The sequence below is a fragment of the Brassica napus genome, chromosome C3, assembly GCF_020379485.1.
Source record: "Brassica napus cultivar Da-Ae chromosome C3, Da-Ae, whole genome shotgun sequence".
In the NCBI taxonomy this organism is placed as follows: Eukaryota; Viridiplantae; Streptophyta; class Magnoliopsida; order Brassicales; family Brassicaceae; genus Brassica; species Brassica napus.
This window is the reverse complement of record NC_063446.1, coordinates 23,504,732-23,524,943: the sequence shown is the minus strand read 5'-3', so window position 1 is coordinate 23,524,943 and position 20,212 is coordinate 23,504,732. Positions and strand designations below refer to the sequence as shown.

Genomic DNA, 20,212 nt, shown 5'->3' with positions numbered 1-20,212 from the left:
TGTTATATTATATCACAAAGGGTTGTTTTGATGTTTTTTTGTTATATGAATTTTAAACTGAAAGGGCACATGCCAGTTCTTTGTTCTTCAACAAACAAAGAAGTAGCATTTGAAAACATAATATAGGAGGGGCTTTGTACATATCCGAAGCATTGTCTTCTTGGTTTCTCTTATATACTTTATTATCTGGATATAGAATCTTATGTGCTTCCTGGTGATAAAGACTAAACCCAAAACTAGATCGTAAGCAGGACAAAATTATAGAGAAGTAGGAGGATCGAACTTGTAGTGCTTGTCAATGAAAAGAGATACGTCCCAAGTGCAGCTTAGTCCCTTGGGGATGATCACAAGGTCTCCTGCACCAAACTCTACAAACTCTGATGACCCTTTTTGATACACCTTCACCTTCCCCTTCAACAAATAGCATGTCTCTCTTTCTTCAAATACCAATGCATATTTCCCCGGCTGACAAGACCATCTATTTATCAGAGAGATTCATCATGTTACGACCAATGAAATTAGGACTAGAAAAGATGAAAGTCTATGTAATTAGCTATGCTAGAAACAGAGCATGTGCATGTTTGATACTTACTTAGGCCATGACATTACTCCAAGTTCAGCTAACTTTATGCTAGAAGGGTTGTGTTCGATTACGATATTCATTTTCAAAGAGGATATAAAGATGTTTTAATGCTATTTAGATGGAACAGAGAGAAAGGAAGATATGAAGAAAGTAGGTTGAGTAGTTGCTCTGCATGTGTAGAGATATATATACAACAGGTATGGGCAAAGTAACTTCTTATTTTGTCCCTTGTATTTAAAGGGATAATAGGAAAGTTGAATCTTTAAGTAAGCACTTTGACTCAGAATGGTTACAAAACAAAGTCAATAGATACATCCATCAAGCTGCGTTTTTAAGATATCTTTCAAGAAGTATATAATATTAGAAACCTCTGGTTTGCTACTCTTCTGTGTCTTATCAGTTAATCTGATTAAGATTGTTTCACTAGAAGGAAAAATGCTTGTTAAGATCGGCTTTTTACAACAAGTACTAGATGCTTCTTCTCTGAAGACTGTTATTCTATCCTCAGAAAATTTATCCGTTTCGAGAATGTTTGACTGATTCTTAAGTGGAAGGTACGTGATAAATCGGGACATTGATTGGTGTAGCCCACCTATAGTTTGGCTGCTTCCTCCAACTGGCTCTGGTTTGTTGTAGTATGTCATGTGCATAAGAGGATTAGTACTTTAGTGTGTATACTTCTTACTATATATTTATATTTATATGGATACGTTCACATCTTTAGAGAGACTCATATCCTTTGAATGCTAGTATTTGCAATCTTCAGACAAGAGTAAGATGAACAACTGGATACACCGATAAAGAGTGGAAGTTAGGTTCAGGATGAAAACAAAATCACCATTTGAACACCCTAATGAATTTGGAAAACGGTGTCCTGCTTTTGATTTGGTCTAATTATCATTCACACATCGAAAACCTTTCTTCTTGTTTCTTCAGTATTGACACTGAACATGATCCAACTTGCTCCTACCAAAGGGATCAGTAAATGCCTGTCGGTTTGACTGGTAACATATCAAACCATCAGAAGACCAACCTGAAGGAACCGGTATGAGAATGAGAGAGAAAAATATGGATCAAGCAGCCATAAGTAGACCACAAGCTGTGTTTGATTTGTTTATATGTTAACTAGGGTCGGCCCGCCCTACGGGCGGGATATATTTTATTTGTGATCTAGGTTATTATTTTTTTGTATGATTTTGTAGTTTGTGTTTTAGGTCTGCATTTTCAAAAGTTATAGGTAAAGAGAGATTATATGTGATAAGATATATTTTGTTTGTTTATAATAGTTGTTTTTATATTAAAAAGTTGTGTCGTTGATATGATGTGAGGACTTCAAATGGTCTTCGTATTGTTTCTTTTTACAAAAATCTGATCCCATATTTGATACGTTATTTGTGGCTCGTAAAATTTGGGTTCGAAGGATTGGGTTCCAGTAGTTTTTTATGTATTTTATAAAAGTATTTACTTTTTATGCTGAAATCATAGTCTTTTGACATGATATTGGAGTGGAAGTGATGATTATTTGAAGTTGCATTTCTTACTAAAAGTAAAATGTCATATTAAATGAAAAGAAGGTAGTAATGCAAAGCTGATTAAAGTAAAAAACATTGAAACTGAAAATGTGAAAACTGAGTAGTGGTCGATGCGTGTAGCACCGTAAAACCAACTCAATTTTTTTTCCATTTGCTAATAGTAATAAGAATCACTGTATCGATTTTCTAGATTATTGAGATGCCACTTTCTTGGTGGCATTGTAAAGATCACATTAGTTCCATAACACTTCTTTTTCAATATAGAGATGTCGCATAAGGAAGGTTTGATCTATCTCAGCATTTGTCAGCTCCATATATGTGGGTTAGCTGTTCATGGTGATCCACAAATTTCATGCATTCTTCATGTTCTCATGTGCTTAGCAAAATTATGGCATAGAGATAGTTACCTTTATCACAGTTTTTGTTTGCCAATGTACAAAAATGTTTAAGCCTTGTTGCGGTTTTGATTCAGTGTTAAAATTGTTTGTTTTTTTTCCTATAATATTAATTCTTGTATAGATTAAGTAAATATTTTCTTACTTAATCTCATACACTGACTTTTATAGTCATTCATCTGAACTGAACGGTTTTGGGAGATTTTAAATTCTCGATGTTACAATTATAATAAAAAGCAAAGAAAAACACACTGGTTTAATACTTAATCGTATGTTAAAGAGAATCTCCGTCCTTTATAGAAGTTATAAAAAACTATATACGAATTTACATTAAATTTATGAAACATTTTAAAAACATTGTAGATTAAAAATAATATTATAAACAAATAAATAATGAATAGAATTATGAGATCGTATTGTTATTTGTAATAATCATTTTTTGTTTAAATTAAAGTGACACTAATCTTCAGTACTCTCTATTTTTCAGAGTAAAGAATTTATACAGAGTCAGTGACAATACTGTATATGATCCTTTACAATGACATGGTTAAAATATGTTAGTGAAGCTTAGGTGACAATACAAATTGGATGAGAAAACAATATCTGCAATTACTGCGAGAATACATTACCTAAGTAACCCAACTACCCCAATTGCATTGTCATCATTACATCTTGAACATGTAAAAGATTATGTAGTTTATATATATATATATATTAGAATGTTGATCAAATTAGTATGTGCATACTAAGGAAAATAGTGGAGAGGGATCATACTTGAAAAGTTTGTGAACTTTCAAAAATAACCTTGTAGGTGAACTTTTTGAGAATGAATCATAATCCTGTGAGAGGACATCATTTTCGGGAGAACTTCTCCAAGTTTCTTAAAAAATAATAAAATAAATAAATAATTAAAATTTGATATGGTAAAATCTGTATTGTGAACACGTGTAGATCAGTCTCCCAAACAGCCTTCATAATAGTTGAACATAGGTGCAAAAATTAGGCTTTTTAACAAAGAAATAATAATAATTAAGCTTTAAGCAGCTCTTTTTCTTTAATTTTTTGTATGTTGTTTACCCAAACCTTTATAATGTAGTGGCAAAGTTTTGTAATAAGTAGTAGAATTATTGTAACGGAAAAAGAAAAAAGCAAACCAATCAAGTCTTGGATCATGGAAAAAAAAAGTCTAGGATCATGGATTTTGATTGCTTGATTTTAATTTAAGATTTTCACAGTTTGAGTTGTATTTTGTTCTTTCTGTCTCTGCAACTCAATCACATGTTTTGGTGATACATCTTTTACATTATGTCTGCCCCTACGCTGTGCATTTTATAATGTAATTATATTACAAAAAATAAATTCTATATTGCAGGATTTGAAATAATTATAACTTAAAATTTGTTTTCTAAATTATATTCTCTTTTCCTTTTGATCATAGGTTTTTCATTATCTGGTTATTAGAGAATCTGTATGATTCATTTTACATCATCAGGACGGACAACTTGTTATCCAACAGTGATGATGATGGACGACATAGTTATCTTAGTCATTGAGGATCACGTCACGTAACTTTTGCTTCCATGCGATCCATTTATATGGTCTTATACTCTGCACTCTATACAATTTAACATGAGGGACATGAGCTATCAGATTTGACATATGAGTTCAACTTCTATCAGATTTTAGAAAAATACACATATTCCAAAAACATAAAATACATGAAATACAACCCTGGCATTGAGACATTCATATTTACCCTCTAACTCCAGCTCTTCCACATTCCCTAGAAATTCAAGTAAAGAAGACAATCGATTGAATCTACACATCATCACTTTGGAAATAAATACAAATGCACAATGGTGTAAAAATATTAGAAGAATTGGAAGAAGACTTTCTGTTCTCGGACGACCAAGTCTCAAATCACATAAGAGGTGATAGACTAATAAATATACAGACTAACAGTAAAAACTGAAAAATGACCATATACGAACTCAAATCAGTAAGAAGCTAAAAGTTAACACAATCACCAGAATCTAAGTCATCATAAATTGCAAAATAATGAAACCTCCACTTGCGTGCTTTCTTTTAGGTTGCTTAGACAGATTTTGTCAAGATCCCAAAAACTGAGTCAAGCAACCTTTTGGGGCTGACGAAGAATAAAACTCATGATCAGCCTCTTATACCATTCCTAAGAGAACATGGTGGCTTAAGTAAATAATAGTGAAAATAATAAATAAATAATCTGAATAAACAACAGAGAGAAAGAAACTTAACTCGCTAATAGAGCAGTGCGATGGAAGAGATTGGTGAGGATGAGACATGTGTACTCCCTCTTCGTAACAGACAACATAATGTCACCAAAAGATTTTAAGTTTTTTTTTTAATACAAATATGTGATCTCTATAATATCTAATAGATTCACTTACATTTAGATTTACGTGTTTGTCAGTGTAAAGGTGACCTGAAGTTGGCGTGCAATATATTGTCCGTCAGCTCTTGTATCCGATTAACTGAAAAACAAAATGAAGTGGTTATAATATATGCAATGTGTGAGATAATAATGGTTATAGTCGCTGGGAACACATACTCTTGGCACCAATCACCACATGAGAACTTCTTGCCATTACCATCGATGTATCCATTCTTAACCCTCATCTCCCTCCTATTACAATAATAATCACATGTTAAATCAAAATCTATTTAGTTTAAACAATTTTGCATCTTATGTGAGCAATGAATATAGCTATTCAATGATGGTCGATTTAGCTTTGCATTTGCTACCCACAATATTTATCTATGGACTGAAACACAGATTGATCATCAAAACTTGTGAACATCATTACTTGATTAGTTTCTTTTCTTTTTTGAACCTGGCATCACTCTCTTATAAAACTTATTTGAACATGAGGAGATTGTGGTGTCAATTAAAATAAAAATACAAAAGCGAATAACCAAAGAAAAAGAAGTACCTATCTCTTCTCCGGTGATGTTGTATGAGTAAACTCTAGGAAATGGGAATGGTTTGCAAGTGCTTTCATTTGAGAACTAAAATTTTTCCTTTTCTGTAGATATTGTTGGCCTCCTATAGTCAACAAAAAAAGGACTGCAAGCAAGATTAATTTGATGGATGGAGGATGAAATCTATTAGAAGCATACGATGTCAAATCTGTCTCAGAATCGAGCTTGAAAGAAACATGAAGAATGATCGAACCTGGATATGTTTAGGAACAGGAAATCCGCTAAAACATGAAGAATCGCTGCAGAAGACATTTTCCAAAAGGTGTTACGTACACAACTTTTTTTTTTTTTTGTTGGCAATGAACAAATCTGATGAAACGACCTTCTGTTTTCCACTCCCACATGGAGAAAGTCAAGGAAAAAGTGAACTAATGCAAAAACACCTTCCAAGCTTTTGAATCTCTTGTTTTGGTAGATCCAAGCATCTCGTGTAGCAGCCCTGAAACGTCATTAGACTAACCACATCATAACTACAACCAAAAAGAGAGAGAGAGAGAGAGATTACGACCGCAGCTGATCTGACGAAAGAAATTATAATCTCACCCGTCACGGGCATAAGATGTGTTCAAGGAGAGGAATCTAACATATATTTATACTGAACTACACCGCCTCTCAGATCGTGGAGAACGAATCAATTAGAATAAAGACGAAGACATAAATCAGAGCGTTTCAGGTCGTGGAAAGAAGCTTAAACGTCAGTGCCTCGCCACCGCACGGAGGGGAGCGACGGTCCTGGTTTCTTTGCCTCAGACGTTCTAGGGTTAGAGGTGACATCAATCTATACGGGCCAGATCTATTTCCCATTACAAAACCCAATCGCACAACAGCAGACGAAGCCCATGATACAATCGTGTTAGTGATACGGTGTGTTTAGAATAATTGACACGTGTCAACTCCTGGAGAAACGACTTTCTGACCTGGCGCTGATGTGGCATCACAGGAGGGACACCAACAATTTTATATATATACTAGATTTATTTCCACTTCCTTTAGCTCTATAATAGACGTTTCACATTTTAAGAAGTCCCAATGTGACCTACACATAAATTAGTACTGAATTCTTGAAAATAAGTATGTATTATTTTCTCTTGTCTATATGCTTCTACTTTATTAAAATAGAAGTACAAATAAGAAATAACCCTAAGACTTACAAGTTAATTACAATACAATGCCATTGAAGTAATTAATAAACTTAAATCTAAATTATTTTTTTACCTAAATCTATCCCACAACAAATTCATGATAAATATTACACTTAATGCACATTAATACTATAAACCTTAATATGTAAAGTAGAAAACTTATTTCCATAAATTTGTGTGTATTATCCTGTATTAAATAATGTTTATTACATTTTTCAAAATTTTATTGTTAATGAAATCAATTAACAATATTTAAAATTTTTAAAGGATATGCCGTTTTTGGAAATAAAAACTTAATAATGAGAACATATTTAAAAAGATCCATTTTACTTGATAATTCTAAATTTGTACCTAATTAAACTTTTCAAATAACCAATTTGACTAATCTATTTAATTGACGATATTGTTTTAGATATATGTAACTAAAATGCTATTAGAAAATTATTTTTAAATTATGTATGATATTACATATGTTCAATTGAATTTTACCTTAAATTATTTTTCTTTAGTAAGGATTTGATATATTAGATTTGGTAATAACATGTACATTTAAGTATTAGTATTAAGAAAATTAAAAACACCTAAGATTTTTCTTATGAGAAAATTGTAATAGAGAAAGTTTCAAAACAATATTCTTCAAGTTTTGTATGTAAAGAAAAACATTTAGGCAAGATAACAATGTTCTAAAAAAAAGAAAAAAAAGTTCATATAAAATAAAAATCTTACATATAATAAAATGTTAAAGTCAATAAGTTAAAACAAAATTCATTTGATAATAATATAAATACAAGAAAAGCAATTACTCATTCTAACAAATTACTCATTTTAATAAAGTAGATAATATAATATTTTAGTGTCGAGAATAGATGACGAATATTTATATATCGGATTAAGAAATTAAAAATTAAGACTACTTATATAACGGGTTGGTATAGTTATTATTTATGGACAAAAACCTATCAAAACATCTCAAATATTATTTTCGCATATATATTTTAGTTTATGGAAAACACACACATAAACTAAAAATATATATTTTAATTATTATGCATAATATCATAATAAAAATACATAATACGTGAAAAATAAATAAATATTATATTATTTATAGTAAACAAAAGTATATTTCTAAAAAATGAAAAAGTGGTTTTCTTATTTACTGGGAACCCAAATGTTGTAAATATTTTTTTCAACGTGTATCAAACCCGACTAATGAAAGGCTACTAGCATTTCCTTTACCACTAGCCAACTCGATATTAGGTAAATAAAAATGATATCGGTCAAATAAAAACAAATATTCGCGTGATATTTACATCTACAGTTGTATAAATCATTTTATTTTTACTATTAGTGGAATTATGTAACAACAATATATGTATTATGTGATGTATTTTTGTCACCATTTTATTATAATTTTTATAGATTATATAATGGTGTATAAAATTTTTTGTTACATTACGTAAACAAAAAAACACCCGCCCGGTCGGGCGGTCCAGCTCTAGTTTGACATTAATGCTTCAGCTAGTTTAGGTATCGTAATTTTCGTGATCTATGTTGTTGATTTCCTCAAAATTTAACCCAAGTGAATATATGTCATTACACAAAGAAAGTGTGGTCGGTCCATCATCCATGGCAATACAACATGACAGAAGGACGTCTTGTGCAAGAGAGCCACCATTGTTTCTTACAAAAGATAAGCCCACTCTAGTAAAATACATATAGCCCATATAACATATACAACCAACACTAACCGGAGATAACCAATGTGATAAATAAGTGTATGTATAATACAATTAAGTATGGTAACTTGTGTGTTACAAAAAAAAAAAGTAAAAAGTATAATAACTTGTACAACCAAGTTGCAAATTTGACATTTCACAAGTTCGTCTCCCGGGGATTTGTAAATTGCATCGATAAATGAATTTTGGGCTTGTAACTTGTCGTTTAAGACTCCTTATCTTTCTTTACTCTGATTTTATTTTCATAAATCCCACCATTAATTTTACTGTATAGTTTTAAAATAATAATAATAATTAATTGATATCCTTTTCATCTTTAGGGTAAATAAAAGAAGTAATAAATAGCCGGAAAAGGTTGGTCTGAGGGAAAATGTAACTCTCTCTATTTTAATGCATGCTTTCTTCAAAAATAATTAAACAGGATGCAGTTGGAGAGGGTAGCTTCATCATGTAATGGTAATTTAAGACGTGAGCTGGTTGAGTTGGTATATCTCTTAATTTCCCTTATACGGTTATTTATCCTCTCTCTCCTATAATTTATTTTAGGAAAAATAATTGCCAGCTACGTGAAGTATCATGCACTACATTGCTAGTCATGCAAAGTAAAGAAATGCACACTCAGCTACACGAAGTTTATGGTTTGCATGCTAACATCCCTGAATTTTATGTAGTTATGTACCTAACATCATAAGCTTAGTTTAATCAGTCGGAAAGCGCCACGTGTACGTCGGAGACGCTAACGCCGTGTGATTAGCCGTTTGGTTAAATTAAAACCCGAGTCTGACCCAAATTAAAAAAAAAACCCGACCCAACCCAGTTTATGCCCAGACACCGTGCATTTCTTCCTCATCTTCTTTGTCGAAGAAAAGCGGAGACCAAAAAAAAACAGAAGAAGTGAAGGGACAGCATTCAACAGAGCTACAAAGGTAAGATTCGATGAACCCAGTTGATAGATTTTAGTTATTGCTCGATTGTAAGATGAGATGTGAGTAATTGACTGGTTTTTCGATAGATAGATCTAAAATCGGGGTCATCAAGCAACAGTAAGAACATAGGTTATGGTGGTCGCAAATTGTGTGATTGTGGGTTTAAATTAAAGATTTTCACTGCTTGGACAGACAAGAATCCTGGCCGAAAGTTCTTAGGGTGCGAATTGTACAAGGTGTAGATTGAACAAATGATTTTTTTGATGTTTCAGTAGTAATGAGATGGTTGTAACATGTTTTTGTTGTGTCATTAGGAATGAGGGAATATGCATTGTTCTTACTTTTTGTGGCTTGATGATGAAGAAGTCATTGGTTGGCAAAAGAGGGCTTTGATTGAAGAACGAGATGAAATTCGAGAGAAAAAGAAAAGGATAAGGGAACTAACTGCCACTGTTAATCTCCTTCGTATGGAGTTGGAGAAGCTTAAGGTGGAGAAACCAAGTTCTAGTAATGGAGATGAAGAGAGCATTTGTAATGAATTTGTGAAGTTGTTGAACAAAGGCAATTTCCATTGAGAAAGTTGTGGTGACAATGAATCGTGTGTAATGTATTATGGATGATCGTATGTAACGTATTGAACAATGAAGTTAAAGTTTGTTTCTTATCTTATATCCTCTTCATATATATTCAAGCAAAAGCAGACTTAATGCTATAAAGATGGAAGGTTTGAAGATCATACAACCAGTTCACACATCCAAAATAAGCAAAATTAAACTGAGACATAACACATTGTCAATCTTAATCCAAAAAAGAACCTAATATCCGAGACTTGAAACATTTAAACATTCAAAACAGAAAAAGACATGATAACCGAGACTTGACACATGTTTGAAAGGAACAAGATCAACCAAACAACAATGAAGCCAAACGACTGCTTCTTCGGAGAACTTGAGTTAGTTGTGGTGTCGTAGAAGAATCATCTTGAACTTCAGCCTCCTCGTGTGCTTGGCCTCCTCCTATCTGAGCCATTAAATCAGCTTCCATCTCAGTATCCTCTTGTGCTTCTTCATTTGCTTCCTCTTGAGCTTGTAGTTGAGCTTGAACTTGTCCCTCCAACTGAGCTTCCTCATTAAGACGACTGCTCTTCGCCCTGTCCTCCTGAGACTACGAGAGACATAAATGTTACAGGCAGACAACAAAAAGTATTCTCAGAAAGAACAAGACAATACCTCACGTGGACACCTCCTTGAGTTATGTCCCTTTTCACCACATAAACCACAATGTCCTTCTCTTCCTTCTCGGCCAACCTTCTTTTTAGAAGGTGATTCATGGACACCCTTGATCCTTGCTTTACCTTTTGGTCTACCTGGTGGTCGTTTATAAGGTGATGCAAAGATGCGTTTTCCTCCCGTTTCTTCCCAAAACTTAGGACCAATAAGCGGCTTCAAACCTTTGTGGTAAGTCTCTTTCCATTTCTTTGTCAGATAGAAGTCGGAGATGTAGTCCTCAACCAACCCAGTGTTCCCTCAGATTGCAGCATGGCGACAAGGAATGCTTGTCAAGTCCCATTTTCTGCATACACAGGTGCGCCTATTGAGATGCACCAAGTAGCCATTTGTCCCCTCCACAATCTCATATTTTCCCCCAATACTTGAGACTGAGTAAAAGTGATGTGCTTCCTCACAAGACTTCTCTATCTCCTTTCTTACTTTCTTTGTGTGTCTTCCAGTCTCCTTACAAGCTATTAGGTACATGTTCGCTATTCTTTGCATTGCATCTCTCCTAATGAGCTCAAGCATCTGCACAAATGGCTTCTTCCTTGCAGCCTTCAAAATCCTATTGAAAGACTCTATCAGATTGTTGTGAGTATCAACACAACAGCAACCAACCCTAAAATAGGCTCTGCACCAAGTACGGTGATCTTTCTTCAGCAGATCGTCACATGCCTGCGGATCAAATTCTATGAAAGTTTTGATGTTCATCTTGAAATCAGCATCGTTATAACTGCTTGCAACTCTCCAAAAGAGGGGCTTCAAAGTGTCAGACTTATGCAATTTTTTCAGATTGGCGTAGATGTGTCTAGCACATGCTCGATGCTTAGCCTTCGGCAACTCCTTAGAAACACCATGAATCAAACTCCTATGCATGTCAAATATAATAGAAATGTTTTCACTTTCTCCCAAATCCAAGTCAAGCTTCAACATGTGAACGAACCATTCCCAGTTATCATTGTTCTCAGCTGACACTACTGCCCAAGCTATGGGATATATCTGATTATTCGGATCCCTTCCTATTGCTGTGAGAATCATCCCTTGGACAGAGTGTTTTAAGAACGTACCATCTAAGCCGATGATGGGTCTGCAGTTCTGTTTCCATGACCTCTTTAGCCTATCAAAACAAATATAGATTTGGGGGAACATTTCTTCTCCATCCTCTCTTCTGATGGTGTTGATCTCGACGGTGGTGTTTTTATTTGTCCTGAAAAATATTTACAGTAAATATCAACATAAAGAAAATATTATGAACATTTAAATAAAAGAAAGGAACATATGTTTACCTCTTAATTTCAGCCTCATAATCTCTTAACCGTGCAAACTGCTCGTTAGTTTCAGCTTGGAGTTTATCAAAGATCATTATCCTAGCAACTTGTGATTGTGGAGGTGAGATGATGATGTTGTACCTCCTCTTCATTTCATCTTTGATTTCTGGAGCACTCATTTCAGGATCTCTTCTGATGTCTTCTAGAAATAGATCAGCTATCACCGGACTCTGATCTGCTACACCTCCCAACAGGATGACATTGATGCTCATCTTCATAGGTTTTCACCATCCATTTCCCAATTGGATTCTCCAATGAGCAATAGATGTGCCACCCACAATCATTCTCATTATATTTTGCACCGAGTTTAGTCTTCTCCCATCTATCGAAGACAACATTTCTCCTCGTCTTCAGAATGTATCGAAGAACATTCTCTTTAAACTCCTCACCGGTATTGAACAATTGCCTCAGACTAAAAACCCCATCAGGCACATTTCTTTTCACCAACCTCTCAGCTTGTTCTTCTTCGTCACCTGATGAGTCATCAGTCGCAGGGTATTCTTCATCCTCATCTGGAATCTGTTCTTCATAGTTGACATCTTTGAAAACTTATATCTCCTCCTCAACTACCTCAACATCATCATCAGATTCAGATTTCTCGGATAAACCTGCCTCAGAATCTATACTTTGTTCATCAGATTCTGATGCTTCGCCCCCAGATGTGGCATCTTCACCTTCATCATCTCTTCCAACCTCACCACCTTCAGCCTCTGCATGACATTCTTCAACGATCGCATCTTCCTGACATTCTTCAACGATCGCCTCTTTATCCACGGTTGGCTCTATTTCCTTTTCAGGTATGCTTCGTTATGTTTCCCTTCCCGTAACTTCATTTTCAATGTAGACGTCAATTTCCTTATACCATTGACATGAGATTCCCAACTTCTTCTTGTTAAACTCCACTTTTTCCCACAAAGGTTTACAATCTTCAAGACTTTCAAACGGGAGCTTGAACCGCATTTTCCCAATAACGATTCTTCTCTCAATCAGCTTTGACATCAAAGATGTGAAGACACATCCAGAATCTACTTCAAAAACAACTAGCACTTCATCGACAAACTCCAGGTTGTGCTATGTCTTTTTGAAAACTCCAGAATGGTGACAATTGACTTTCACCGATGGTGATTTCTCTTTACTGCAAAAAGTTCCAAAAAAAAAACAATTTAAAATCAAAAATATAACCCGACATCCCGACATAAGCCCTACCACTTGATAATAAACAATCAAAAAAACAACTACAATCCATAAACAATGCCCCGACAACGACTCGATATCAACCACATACCTCTTTTTATCGCGATTTGGACCTTGAAGCACACTCATCACTTCGTTTCGATCAATAACCATAAACAGATTCAACAACTTCCTTCCTCTCTCGCGATTTCTAATGAACCCTAGCTTTTTGGATTTTGCCCCTTTGTCGCGATAAAGAGGAGAAGAAAACAAAAATTGGGTTTGTGTTGGGCTGGGCATAAACTGGGTTGGGTCGTTTTTTTTTTAATTTGGGTCAGACTCTGGTTTTAATTTAACCAAACATATAATCACACGGCGTTAGCATCTCCGACGTACACGTGACGCTTTCCGACTGGTTAAACTAAGCTTATGATGTTAGGTACATAACTACATAAAGTTCAGGGATGTTAGCATGCAAACCATAAACTTCGTGTAGCTGAGTGTGCATTTCTTTATTTTGCATGGCCAGCCATGTAGTACCCGATACTTCAGGTAGCTGACAATCATTTTTCCTTTATTTTATACTAGCCTACACTCTTGTATGCTAAGTTATCTATAAGATAATTTCACAAAGTATAGTTGGACATAAAGACAGAGTAAGAACAGAGGAATAAACAGAGCAAAATTATATCTGAATAATACTTTCTTACGTTCCTTAAGATTACAAACGTTTTTACATATATAACATAAGCCAAACGATCTAGATATGATACAGCTGTAATCTTAGCAGCTAGCCATTGACAAAGGAGAGTATCTATTTGCTAGCTGTATTGACTTCTTTTCCCTTGTGTTTGCTAGCTGTATTGACTTCTTTTCCCTTATGTTGAGCACAACTTCTTTGTCTTGTAGCTGAGACTTCACAATGGACTTGTTATGTTGATGACATTGAGGCTTCTTCTGTTGCTGTACTTTGGCTACATTAATAGGACATATGGATGGTTATACAATATAGTTTCATTTGAGACCGATCCAGTCACATCATCTTGTTATGAGAGCAGGGTAAGCACAACAATAAAAACAATCCTATAACTCTTCTAACATAGTAGTTTAATTCACACATATATCGTCAAAATCCACAACCGATCAGTTTTCATTGGATGCAAATAAACAACCATTTCAAAATTTACTTATCGAATGTAGACAATGCATGAGAACAGTATCACATTCAAAATAATTCCATTTTAGGAGAAGAAGCAATAGTACCAGTTCTAACATTTATTACATCAAAACAACAACAAGACCAATCTTATTAGGTGTTATTGGTTTATATATTTTGATTGATTTAGAAATCCATATAGTATTTATAAATCCAAGTAAAATATGCAAATCCGGAGGTTTTCCCTCGGATTTGAGTCTTTGTATTTTTAACTAAAAAATCCAAACAAATCCATTCAAATCTATTATAAAATCAAATATATTAGTAAATTCGTACGATTGAATAACACTTGATTTGATACAGAATTTGTGAATCATTAAACGAATAACACATGATTTTAATACAGATTTGAAAATCATAGAACCAATAACACTAGATTTAGTTTGGATTTTTAAATCCATTAAAATACAACAACCAATAACCCCTAATTAATGGTCTATAAGTTTTTTTTTTTGAGAAAGGACTAATGGTCTATAAAGTTGGCAGCCTTTATTAATGTCTCTCTCATCTTAAAACTCACACAACCAAAATAAATAACACATGCGTTACTTATTGAACCTAGCTACATATCCATTGTCAGTGACTCGGTGTATATATATAACACCCTCCATATGCTCTCATATTATTCGTCATCTATTCCCATCTCTCTCCATGACTATGGATATCAATTGTTCACCGCTAGGGTTTCTCATTTCACTCTTCTTCATTGTTACCTTTCTTGCTCCACAAGTTAAGTCTAGGGCTTTCTACGTCTTTGGTGACTCTCTCGTCGACAATGGAAACAATGATTACCTTGTCACCACTGCTCGCGCTGACAATTACCCGTATGGTATCGATTACCCGACCCGTCGACCCACCGGACGTTTCTCTAACGGCCTTAACATCCCCGACATTATCAGTAAGCATTATAGAACGATTATAATTTTTTTTGGTCAACAGAACGATTATAATTTATACTATAAAATAATTATTCTTTAATAATGTTTAACTATGGTTTAATTTTTTTTATCTTTACTAGGTGAGGCTATAGGCATGCCGTCGACTTTGCCGTACCTTAGCCCGCAGCTCACCGGAGAAAATCTTCTCGTCGGCGCTAATTTCGCCTCCGCCGGTATTGGAATCCTCAACGACACTGGAATTCAATTTGTAAGCAACTTCAAGAATTCTTCAGCTAAGGCATTAAATATCACATAATTTAAGGCATTAAATACTCCATTCTTTCATAAAGATATTTAAAAAAAAATGTTTTTATTGACTTTATGTTGATTTGAAATTATAGAAAATAGATCATCACAAAATAATAGGGCGACTTATAATTAAAATTTATATTTATTAAGTCAATGCAACTCTTGTTATATTGCTGTCGTTCAACTCAGTCTTGAATTGTGTTTTTGTTTGGCAGGTAAACATAATTAGAATATTTAAGCAGTTCGAATTCTTCGAACAGTACCAGCAACGAGTGAGCGCGTTGATCGGACCAGAAGCTACACAACAGCTAGTTAACCAAGCTCTTGTCTTAATCACACTCGGTGGCAACGATTTCGTCAACAACTATTATCTCATTCCTTTTTCTGCTCGTTCTCGCCAATTCTCATTACCCGACTACGTTGTTTATCTCATTTCTGAATACGGAAAGATCCTTAGGGTAAGCACAACAAAAACATAATTTATAACCAGCTCTTCTACTTTATTTTCACGTGATAAACTGAGTTATAAAGTGTGCCATATAGTAATTATTTGGTGACTTACACGAAACTAGCTAAAATAATGGAATCTTGATACTTTTGTATTGCCAATCAGCTTATTGAATTGCGTCTCGGTACATGGCATTGCCTCTACTAAACACGGCTGGTCTTGTACATATGCAAATGAATCATTGATATGACTTTCAAAATTTAAGAAATATTTTACATAAACTTAGATATTTAAAAAAAAATTATTTTACATAAACTTAGATCTTTTTTTTTTTATCTTTATATTTGTAAAAAAAAAGATTTATTATGTTTTTAATTAAATTGTTTATAACTCCTAAATCCTTACTAAATTGCCTGGTCATGCTACTAATTAGTGACCACTCAATATTTATTTCGCGACATGACCATGTATTTAATGTCATTATCTTGAAAATAGGAAACGTAACTTCTTATAATAATCTACTCTTTTTTCATAGTGCATGATTTGAGTATTTTCTTACTTCTTATATCTTCATTGATAAAGAAACTCTACGAGTTGGGTGCAAGACGGGTTCTAGTAACCGGAACTGGTGCGATGGGATGTGCACCTGCGGAACTGGCTCAGCATAGCCGCAATGGTGAATGCTATGGTGCTCTCCAAACAGCAGCCGCTTTGTTCAATCCGCGATTAGTTGATTTGATCGCATCAGTCAATGCTGAGATTGGCCAGGACGTCTTTGTAGCAGCTAATGCCTATCAAATGAACATGGATTATCTATCTAACCCAGAACAATTCGGTAATTACAACTCATCTCTTAGTAACTTTTTAGTGGTAATTAATTAGAAATAGATGTCTAAAATAAGTATTTGCGATATTCATCGAAAGATAAGTAACAGTTTAAAATTAAGGATTTGACCAGTGAGGTTGGGTCAAGCTGGTCTAGGATTTAATGATATAAGCACATAATTAAATCAAGGACCACTTTCCTGGAGTAGTCATAGCTAGTAATGTTTGATTGTATGCGTACGAAAATTAATAAATGAGCACGACCACTCTGTAGGACTATTTTTACAAACATGTTATTACATTTATATGGTACAAAACTGATTTTACTTCACATTTTTGTATAAAAGGTACTAAGTAAATATAAGTAATCACTACTGATGTATCGTTTGTGTACATAATCACTAACACACAGACATTAGAGTATTTGAGTTTTATATCTTGTAGAACATGTGTTGTGTACATTACTTATTTGTCTAGAAGTAAGACATATTTAATAAATACTTTTTCTTGGGTTCACCCCCTAGAGTTAACCTTTAGGTTCACCAAACAATAGAAAGTTGTCATTTTAGATCTAGTATCTTTTAATTAAGGAAACAAAATAACTTGCCAAATTATATTATGCTTTTAAAATAAAAATAAAAAATTAAATAAATAAAAATAACAATAGTTCTAAGAAAATATTATTTTAAAAAAACTATTTATTTTTAAGATTTAGAGTTTAGTGTTTAAGATTTATAATTTAGAATTTATCCAAATGTTTAGTGTTTTTCCAAGGGTTTAGGGTTTACCTAAGGGTTTAGGGTTTACCCAAGGGTTTAAGGTTTTCCCAAGGGTTTAGGATTAGAGTTTAGGGTTTAGTGTTTTGTTGACAACATGTTTAGTATTTTTCCAAGGGTTTATGAGTTTACCCAAGGATTTAGGGTTTATCCAAAGATTTAGGGTTTACCCAAGGATTTAGGGTTTAGGATTTGAGTTTAGGGTTTAGTATTAGAGTTTAGGGTTTAGTGTTTTGTTGACAACATTTTTTTTTTTTGAATTCGTTTTTTTATATATTATTTTTATTTATTTTTAAATTTTATTTTGAAAAGATAATATAATTTGCCAAATTATTTGGTTTCTTTAATTAAAAGATACTAGATTTAAAATGACAATTTTCTATAAAGGTTCACGTGAACCCAAGAATAACTCTTTAATAAATGCTTTCAACTACCATCAATATTTTTGTATGTACAGTTTTTAATTTTTTTAATGAGATTGTAAAGCAAAATCTTTACCATCTGTAATTAGTAAATACACTTTGATAAGAATAGTTACATGTATGTATGTGTGTAGGGTTTGTGACATCAAAGGTGGCATGTTGTGGACAAGGACCGTACAATGGCATAGGATTATGCACACCAATCTCGAACTTATGTCCAAACAGAGATTTGTATGCGTTTTGGGATGCATTTCATCCGACAGAGAAAGCTAATAGGATCATTGTTAATCAGATCCTCACTGGTTCCTCCAAGTATATGCACCCTATGAACCTCAGTACCGTCATGCTCTTGGATTCTTCTAGAATATAATCTGTAATTTATTTCATTTAGATGTCAAGGTCTTGCGTTTTGTAGTTTGCATTGTTGGTTAATTAATAGACTTTCTTGTCGGTGATATGGTTTGATGTTTCTGCTTGTTGTACCTTGATAAGCTTAGTTCAGCTTTCTAATATATGTGTGCCAATTATCATGTAATAATTGGAGTGGTTGTTATATAGTTTTCTTTTCTACTCGAGATTATTGATTCAACTTATAAAAACTACGAGTCTACGAGATATGCCCTGGTTATAAATGTTACTCCATGAGCCATTAACTTTTATTTTTGTTTGCTCTACTATGAGACATTAGTTTTAAACCTTTTATAAGGAATTATTCTTAATAGTGTTTTTTTTTCCAGAAATTAGACGACTACCTAACTAAAACAATTTAATTTGACGTTAGTTTAGTAATTTATATAGATGGAGAAATTGAGCAAACATAAGAACTGCTGAGCAAGGAGAGTCATAATTTAACTCTCACGTTATACACAAAATTATCTAAATATTATGTGTATTCTGCTGCACGCTACGATAATGATCAATGTTTATGTACTTTTCAGCAAAAAATCTTGTCGCATACATTACTGTGGTAATGGATCATTAATATGTGAAGGAGGGAAAGAGTACAAAGGGAGTTTGTTGAGGCATTCCGCAGACACTGAAATGTGAATAATAATAAAGGAAATGATCTCAGAATACAGGCCCTTATTGGAAAAAGTTTCAGGTTGTCTCAACTCTTGGTCTGCTAAGGCGCTCTCGTATGCTGGCCAGTGTCAACTACTGTCATCGGTTATCTATGGAACTATTAATTTATGGGCCTCTGCATTTATCCTCCCTAAAGGATGTATTAACAAGATCTAGTCTATGTGCACGAATTTTCTGTGGGGAGGCCGTATTGATCAACGCTCAACAGCAAAAATCTCGTGGAAAACAATCTGCCTTCCTAAATCTGAAGGTGGCCTCGGCCTAAGGGACTTTGGGGTTTGGAATAAAACATTATGTCTAAAATTGATCTGGATTCTCCTTACAAAGACTGCTTCCCTCTGGGCTGATTGGGTAAAATCTTATAGATTGAATAATAGGAATTTCTGGAGCATTGACGAGGACAAGCAAACATCTCCCACGTTGCGGTCTCTGCTTCGTTTAAGACCCCTTGCTGCTCAGTTCATTCGAACTAGAGTTGGATCAGGCTCTGCAACAAGCTTTTGGTGGGATCATTGGACTCCCTTGGGACCTCTCATCAGGGCTTTCGGTCAGACAGGGCCGCGCGATTTGATGATCCCACTCTCTGCTCGTGTTTGTGATGCTTGTAATGACACATGCTGGCTTCTGCGAGGGGCTCGTTCCGATGCTGCTCTTGAGCTTCAAACTCACCTAACCACGATTCATCTACCTATGCGCAACTCCCCTCCTGATCTTGTGTACTGGTACATCAACAATGAGTCTCTCGAAGCATTCTCAGCCTCTCGTGTTTGGGATGCCATTCGGCACCGTGAGCCACCTCATCAATGGACAGCCTCGGTCTGGTTCAAGGGCAGAGTTCCCCGGCATGCGTTCAATTTCTGGATTGCTTATCATGACAGACTCCCAACTAAGTCCAGACTTGCGGTCTGGGGAATCAATATCTCAACAGCCTGCATTCTCTGCAACTCTGCAATGGAGGACAGAGACCACCTGTTTCTTCGCTGTCCAACAAGCGAAGTAATCTGGGCATGTGTACTGCATAGACTTGGAGCTCATCATCATTCGTTTCATACGTGGACTGCTATGATGGATTGGCTTTCCTTAAATGACTCTAGGACCATCACTCTCCTGAAGCGTCTTGCGTCTCAAGCAACAATATACAACATCTG

General features: G+C 34.4%; 4 protein-coding genes and 1 long non-coding RNA gene across 11 annotated transcripts; 1 reads left to right on the top strand and 4 right to left on the bottom strand.

Moving 5' to 3' along the window:
• Positions 1-22: 22 nt before the first annotated feature.
• On the bottom strand, positions 23-1,681 carry BNAC03G33660D. Its single transcript, XM_013889599.3, has 2 exons — positions 593-1,681; positions 23-478 (listed from the first exon to the last, which is right to left on the bottom strand). The coding sequence occupies exons 1-2, from the start codon at positions 661-663 to the stop codon at positions 259-261; spliced, it is 291 nt and encodes a 96-aa protein (XP_013745053.1). The 5' UTR covers positions 664-1,681; the 3' UTR covers positions 23-258.
• A 2,389-nt stretch (positions 1,682-4,070) lies between these two features.
• Positions 4,071-6,487, bottom strand: LOC106358012. Of its 7 annotated transcripts, none has more exons than XR_007320370.1 (7): positions 5,722-6,485; positions 5,480-5,592; positions 5,098-5,172; positions 4,937-5,020; positions 4,785-4,842; positions 4,538-4,698; positions 4,071-4,293 (listed from the first exon to the last, which is right to left on the bottom strand). It is a non-coding gene; the product is annotated as an uncharacterized LOC106358012 (long non-coding RNA). The 7 variants fall into 7 exon arrangements; XR_007320367.1 differs by lacking the exon at positions 4,071-4,293 and having other exon boundaries at positions 4,368-4,698; positions 5,722-5,967; positions 6,037-6,487; XR_007320368.1 differs by lacking the exon at positions 4,071-4,293 and having other exon boundaries at positions 4,368-4,698; positions 5,722-5,967; positions 6,072-6,487.
• A 3,751-nt stretch (positions 6,488-10,238) lies between these two features.
• Positions 10,239-12,053, bottom strand: LOC106448987. Its single transcript, XM_013890796.1, has 4 exons — positions 11,893-12,053; positions 10,916-11,813; positions 10,565-10,810; positions 10,239-10,499 (listed from the first exon to the last, which is right to left on the bottom strand). Exons 1-4 carry the CDS (start codon positions 12,051-12,053, stop codon positions 10,239-10,241), a joined length of 1,566 nt encoding a protein of 521 aa, XP_013746250.1.
• A 34-nt stretch (positions 12,054-12,087) lies between these two features.
• On the bottom strand, positions 12,088-12,894 carry LOC106448986. The gene is made up of 3 exons (XM_013890795.1): positions 12,797-12,894; positions 12,505-12,736; positions 12,088-12,453 (listed from the first exon to the last, which is right to left on the bottom strand). Exons 1-3 carry the CDS (start codon positions 12,892-12,894, stop codon positions 12,088-12,090), a joined length of 696 nt encoding a protein of 231 aa, XP_013746249.1.
• A 1,998-nt stretch (positions 12,895-14,892) lies between these two features.
• LOC106447625 (GDSL esterase/lipase LTL1-like) lies at positions 14,893-18,556 on the top strand. Its single transcript, XM_013889596.3, has 5 exons — positions 14,893-15,221; positions 15,342-15,469; positions 15,726-15,968; positions 16,541-16,793; positions 18,116-18,556. The coding sequence occupies exons 1-5, from the start codon at positions 14,975-14,977 to the stop codon at positions 18,349-18,351; spliced, it is 1,107 nt and encodes a 368-aa protein (XP_013745050.1). The 5' UTR covers positions 14,893-14,974; the 3' UTR covers positions 18,352-18,556.
• Positions 18,557-20,212: the final 1,656 nt, after the last annotated feature.